Raw genomic sequence first — 6,758 nt, forward strand, 5'->3', positions numbered from 1 at the left:
CAATCAGGCCAAGCAGAATATTCATGTTTTTAGTTGTCAGGCTCCCTGCAGTTACAGCATCAGACTGACCGTGTAAGTGAATCTGGTTTATCTAAATGAAAGCCTCGCTGTATCATCATTTCCTTGACTGAGACACCAGCGAGAGCCCTGGAGCTTTTTTTGGAATCATTGCTCACGAAGGCCTGTCAAGTCACCCAGTCTAGGAATGCAAAGACAATGACAACATCACATCTGTAAGTTTCTCTGTGTTTGTGTGCATCTTCATAAAGAAACTGGTGTGTATTGCACTGTGTTGGAGGTGGACTCTGACTGACAAAGCATAGATGTGAATTCAGGCAGCTGGGTAATGACAGGAAATCATATTAACGTTGTAATTTGAATTTGGATACATGTAGCTGAAAAGGTGTTATGGCTTCATTTTCTTTGGGTTTAGATAAAGAAACTTTAAAGCACCCTATGATACTGTATAGTATAGTGTGGGAGTACCTGAGACGCTTGTGTTACCTTGATAGTGATGCGGAGTGGATTTGCTACACCTTGCCAAATCCCTCGTATCTGAAAGTATTTCTGGCCAGGAGCAAAATGCGGCTGCCAGGAGGATCTTACTCAGATTCTGAAGGTCATTCAAATGAATATATAATCTCCATTGATCTCTGTCTATTTGAATTTTAGTTTGAGCTTTTTAGCTCAGAGCACTGCAAGTCTGTGGAGAAAGGCAATGTACTGACTTTAAAATTGCGTGTGCGTTCACAGAAAGCAGTGTATCGAGCTGGAGCAACAGTTTGATTTCCTGAAAGACCTGGTGGCAACGGTGCCGGATATGCAGGGCGAGGGGGAAGAGAACCACACCGAGGGGGGAGGAGAGAAAGTCCCACGTAACCACACACACCAACACACACACCACACAGAACCACACCGAACAAGACCACACGCAAACAATGTTTGGGTATACCACCCATGGAACTACGAGGGTTTAACGGGTCAACACTTCAAAGTTAACACCAGGAAACTTAGATCTGCAAAGTTGTACTTTACACACATTACTAGTCCAGGATAATGTGATATTTGATGTGCCCTATCACTGTATCATGCAGCTGAGTTTGACTCATTAATCTGGTTTATCGCCTGATTAGTCAATTAATCATTCAGTCATCTCTGATAAGTGCGTGCACGCACACTATTACGTAGAAGAAATTAATCACAAATAGTCCTCAAACAGAAGGAAGGTTACCTTTGCTTTTCCAGGAACAGCTACTACTGTAAATTAAAATAGACCAAAGCAATATGTTTGTCATTCTTGCACTGTTACCATACCACTGTTTCCATTTTGTTTTGCGATTATAGATTAATTACAAAAAAAAAGGAAAGGGAACATTTATACAGCTCTACAGAGCGTGAACTAATTACTGAGGATTGTAGAGAAGAAAAAGCAGTATTGACTGTCAAATCAAACACTGGCACTGCAGCTAAATTGAAGCAGAGAGCTTGGCAGAGAATTACACATTAATGAAAGGAGTTAGAAGCTTTTTTCCCCCACTAAAGAGTGTGGCTGATTCGATTGTGATTCAATTTAAAGTGGTTGTAAGCTCCTAATGTTTAGACACTTTGTCTCAGCTATGGGAATGAGGCATGTGGAGTCACAGCTTCTTTGAATATAAATGGCACAAAGTAATTTCCACCAGCATTATCGGTCACATTATTCCCTGCATCAGAACTGTCTCTGTTTGTCTGAATGAGGCATGGACAGGGGACTGCCCCAGTAGATTTCTGCTGCAGAACGGCTGATTTCTAATTAGTTTTAGAAGCTATTCTAATATGGCAGACTTTAAAATTGAAAACAAAATTTAAATTTTGTCAAATGGGTGCACAAAGAGTTACAATAGTATGTGTAAATCAGGGCATCTTTGTTTGTGTTGTTGTTCAAAGAAGCTAAAGGGGAAGTCATTTAAAACCTCCCACATTTCTCTTACCAAACCATCTTTTGTAATAATATCACCACTAAATACATCTGTTAAGTAAGGGGTAATGCCCAACGAGGTGCAAACCATAATTTAGTTTCCCTGGTAACGCCTGAGGGTTTGACTAATACCTGGAACAATCATTACCCTCCCGTAAGGTTCTTATGCAACGGAAACGTTGTCCACTACTCCAGAAAATATCAGAAAGCTTAGACTTTGTAACTATGAAGTTTTCTACAATGGAGCAAGAACAAAGTGATTAGTAAATGACAGTAAAACATTTCTGAATGAAGTGCCAAATGATTTTGAATGATAAAATCAGTTAAACGTGTGATCAGTTGGTGCCTTGTGTAAGTAGCTTTCAGAACAAACAACAGATAGAGCAGTCATTTATCATTACTAGTCAACACGTGTAGAATCTTGGAGCACGACCCTGACTTATACCGCTGCAGAAATGTTTCTTTCCCCAAAAGCTGAAACGGCAAGTACGACAAATGTTTCTTTCTTTTTTGTTTTCTCCCCAGGGGTCGAAAACCAGGGTCTGGCCGCAAGAATGGAGGGGCTGGCTCCAAAGGCAAGGACAAGAAGTTGTCTGGCACAGAGTCAGAGCAAGAGGTGGGAGTTGATTTGCATTCAGAAGCTAATAGCTATCTACGGTTTGACGGAGTTTGGTGCCTCACTCTTGAGAACGCAACAAGACATTTTGAGCACAAACAAATATTTTTGCAAGCATATAAACGATATTTTGAAGAGAAATGATCATGACAAACAAATCTATTCTGTGCTCAAAGCATTTATTTGCGTGTTTCCTATTATCCACATCATTGCACAACCGTACCATTTTACTTAGTGGCCCTCTCTCTGATTCCCTGCTGTGTGCTCCATGCACACTCAGTGTTTTTCTTGCTGTCTCAACACCTCTGCTCTGTGTGTCCTCAGGGTTGCCTGTTTAGTTCTTTATACAGGTTTTTATCACATACAGAGTTTAATGAAACTCTATTTCATTCTATTTGTAAGTTAGTGTGCACTTTATTAGCTTGTAGCTTTACTACTCACGTAAGTATTGTTTATCAGGAAGATTGCTATCTAACTATGAACAAAGTTAACTTGGAAGCTAATAGTGGAGACAAAACTTTACAATATTAGGATTTTATAGGTCTTTAACCAAAACTGTCTTCATTACTTCTGTGTGGCTAATTCCTCGTCTCTCCCAGTGCTTCCCTACGTCCCTAGTAACCAAATCCTTGTAGCAATCTGATTGTAGACAAAACTGCCACTTGGAAATGAAGTTGAGCTGATATGCAGACGAACCTGATAGCACACAGAGCAGAGATGTTGAGAGGACAGGAACATTGATAGAGCGAAATTAGTAAGACTTGGTGAGGTTATCATTGTCACACAAAATATAGTTATCTGTTGGCAAAAATGTTGTTATTGCTTGCATAATAATTTCTCTGCAAAATCCATACAGTTTGATTGATTTGTGCGTGTTTGAGGTAAGAAGGCTCACTGGTGTGTCTGTTGTGATGGAAACAGGATGACTCTGAGGACAGTGAGACAGATGGAGACGAGGAGGATGGCTCTCAGTCAAGCACAAATCTGCAGGCTGCATCCAGGTTCCACAGGTATGGACACAGCCCTTATATATTGAGACATTGTATATCCAGATAGTGTCTAGAGAGGAGGATTTGGTATTTGGTGCTATGTTGTATGCACATACTGTTGTTGCTGCCCTGTGAAAATCATGTATTTCCAAAAAGTACATTTCTTATTACCTAAGAAAAACAGCCCTGTTTTCAGTATTGTGACAATAAAAATTTCAGATAGGCCAATTAATTTCTAAATGTTTGTATAAGAAGTAAAAGCCCAAAATGAAGATTTAATCTATTAGTTTATAAAAAAAATCAAACAAAATTTGTAGATATTTATGGTTTTCACTGGACTCAGTAAAACACAGTTTTTCAATATGGGCACATTTGAGCCCCTTTCATATGGAACCCCAAAATGTTCAATGTTTATGAATTAGACATTATGAAATAAATAATCATATGAATAAATTGTGTAAAATATATAAATGAACTAACAATTTGTGAAATAATAGAAGACATAATTAAAACTCATTACTATGAATTTTTGGCGTTCTTCTTTATTGGATATCCTCTTCATTTCATCAAGACCTTTTATTAGACACATATTTCAGAATGGCATTTTTCCCAATGACGGTTCCTAATGTCCATTTTGTTTTCATGACAGTGATGTCACGTACCCCTGGCCTCTCTTAGCAGGCCCAACATCTGATACCAAATTGAGCCACTAAGCTCCTGTGAGCTGGAATAGAATAGAAGAGCAACAGGGTGAAAGATCCTAAAAACCTTTGTATACAGGGCGGCCTCTAGGTCACCTGGTGGTGCTGGTGCCCGATGTGCCTGGCCCTCAGCGGCCAAGGGTTCGAGTCCAACCTGAAGGCCCTTTGCTGTGTGTCATAATACATTTTTATTATACATATTTAAAAAAAAAACAACCTTTGTACAACAACCGTAGTAATCAGACCAGCTGTCTTGTCCCTGATATTTTCAACTTGCCGACTGCATGTGTCGTTCGTAATTAAGACTGGTGGCAAAATAAGTGTTAAATCAACCCACCTTTACTTTTATAGCACCTTTCATACAAACATGCAGCCCAAAGCGCTTTAGACAGCAAAATGTATACAACACAGACAGGAAATTCAATCAAAAGTTGAACAAAGAATACAATTTTGCAGGACTAAAAATGAATACAGCAAAAACAGTGAACCATGGACCAAAAATAATGTAAAAACCAACGACTAAAACTTAAAAACTAAGGCTATAAAATTATATAACATTTATTTTGGCTGCAATCATACTTGAACTTACACAGTGTAACAGCAGCAAGACTCATCAAGTCAGTGAATTTCGCTAACATTAGCCACCATTAGCTGGTGTGTAATGAGTTATTGCTTATCATTTCCACTTCTCTCACTCAGAGAGAGAATGTCTTCTCTCAAAATTCAACAGAAAATAGTAAGAAAAATCTGGTGGATTGTATACAGCCAGAAACAGGGAGAGGGCGCTGTTTTTCCATGAGAGATAAAACCTTTGCTGTGTCCCTGTTCCACACTACTTTCTCATTCTGAGCTTCTCACCGCTGAAAAAAATTCAAACAGCTTTGGAGGGTGGTAAAACAGCTTTGTGAACACCCCCGAAAATAACTGTGATGTCCTTGGAAATACACATTTCTGTGTGTTTAATTGGCAGTGACGGTCCCATGCTGACTGACATGCAGTTACATATTTATTTTAGTTATTGCAGTTATTTGATCATTTCTTGTGAGTGTAAAATTATTAAATATGTAGATTTTTTGAATAATGACTGCAAAGAGGGTATACCATGGCAATAAGTATATAGTACATACTGTATATATTATATATGGGTATGTAGTGTAGAGTTGGGACACACTGCTTGAGAGCGTATTGAGTGGGAACGACAGCAGAAATGTAAATTCCACTGATTTATTGACCTTTAAATGGATATTACCTTCACTTAATGATTGCCACAACTCCTAACACCTGGTTTACGCCTCTGCCTGCACCCCCCGCAGCTCAAACGCACCCCCCCAGTACATGCACATGGGCAACATGGTGTCAATGGGCAGCATGGCTCCAGCACAGCCCCAGGGCGGCATGGCCTTCGCCCCCCACCCCTCCATGATGAGCGCCGCACCGCCTCCCCCACCCCCTGCGCCGCACAAAAATGAGGACGACGACGATGAAGACTATGACTCTTAGCTCCCTCTTCCCTCCTCCTCCACCACTCTCGCACACACACACACAGACACACACACAGTCTTTTCAACATCATTTTCGATTTTTTAAGTTCTTGCGGTGGGCGCTCTAAGCAGAGGAGGGAAAGACTCTTCATCGCAGCCCGCTGACAGAAAAAGCCCTCGGCAGCAGGCTGTAAGAGACACCGCCGCAGGAGACAGAAAACTGGTTGTATATTATGTGTTTTAATTTTCCTTTTTCTTTTCTTTTTTTTTTTTTTAAAAAGAAAAGGTTTTATTTTATTGTAGAGGAAAATCCAATGAGGATGTTTTTTAACCAGTCAGTCATTCTATTTTGACTATTAAAAATGGCAGTTGTCACTGTTTTTGCCATGAGCCCCCGCAGACAGGATAGGTGTGGTTTGTGTTGCCTTGTAGCTTTTCTTTTGGCATTTTTTCTTTCTTCTTCAATCCTCTGTAGTAGACATTATGAAGTGGACAAATCAGTTACTGAAACCCTCAGGTTGGCTGAAAAAAAAAAAAAAACCGAAGTGGTAGTTAAAGTCTTATAATAGCCTTTGATGCTCATACGAAGGCGGCTAGTCGAGGTGGGTTCAGGGCAGCAGTTTGTAAAGTATTTGGAAAGAGATCAGCACTTGTGGAAGGGAGAAGGAGGTCATCGTCTCACCCATGAAGTGATCTATTACTATGTTATCGATTGGCTATGAAATACTGCTGTTAAGATGTGAGCCCTACTTCCCGGCTTTGTCATAACGTGCTAGTCAGTCCAATTGTCAGGCTGTAGCATAAACAAGGAAGCAGGTGTATTTTTACTATAGGTTAGCTGGCCCACAGCTTTTTTGAATTTGTTTCTATTTTTAATTCACGTTTTTATCAACTGTAAACCTCCAAGACAACAGCCCTGAATTCAACCATATCAGCTGGTTAATGATTTACATTTTGTTCGTTGTTTTTGACGCTGTCTGAGGTAAGTTGCTCTGGCAGTTGGACCCGGTACAT

General features: G+C 39.9%; 1 protein-coding gene across 2 annotated transcripts in view; it reads left to right on the forward strand.

Moving 5' to 3' along the window:
• Positions 1 to 6,307, forward strand: part of drap1 (DR1-associated protein 1 (negative cofactor 2 alpha)) — an 8,608-nt gene extending 2,301 nt beyond the window's left edge. For both annotated transcript variants that reach the window (XM_035674835.1, XM_035674834.1), the window contains 5 exons: positions 140 to 233; positions 754 to 876; positions 2,480 to 2,573; positions 3,495 to 3,583; positions 5,577 to 6,307. In XM_035674835.1, coding sequence (XP_035530728.1) covers positions 140 to 233; positions 754 to 876; positions 2,480 to 2,573; positions 3,495 to 3,583; positions 5,577 to 5,763 — 587 coding nt within the window. In that variant the 3' untranslated portion in view covers positions 5,764 to 6,307. The remainder of the gene's footprint in view (positions 1 to 139; positions 234 to 753; positions 877 to 2,479; positions 2,574 to 3,494; positions 3,584 to 5,576) is intronic.
• Positions 6,308 to 6,758: the final 451 nt, after the last annotated feature.

Source organism: Morone saxatilis, unplaced genomic scaffold (genome assembly GCF_004916995.1).
Source record: "Morone saxatilis isolate NCDOM2014 unplaced genomic scaffold, NCSU_SB_2.0 Contig4, whole genome shotgun sequence".
In the NCBI taxonomy this organism is placed as follows: domain Eukaryota; kingdom Metazoa; phylum Chordata; class Actinopteri; family Moronidae; genus Morone; species Morone saxatilis.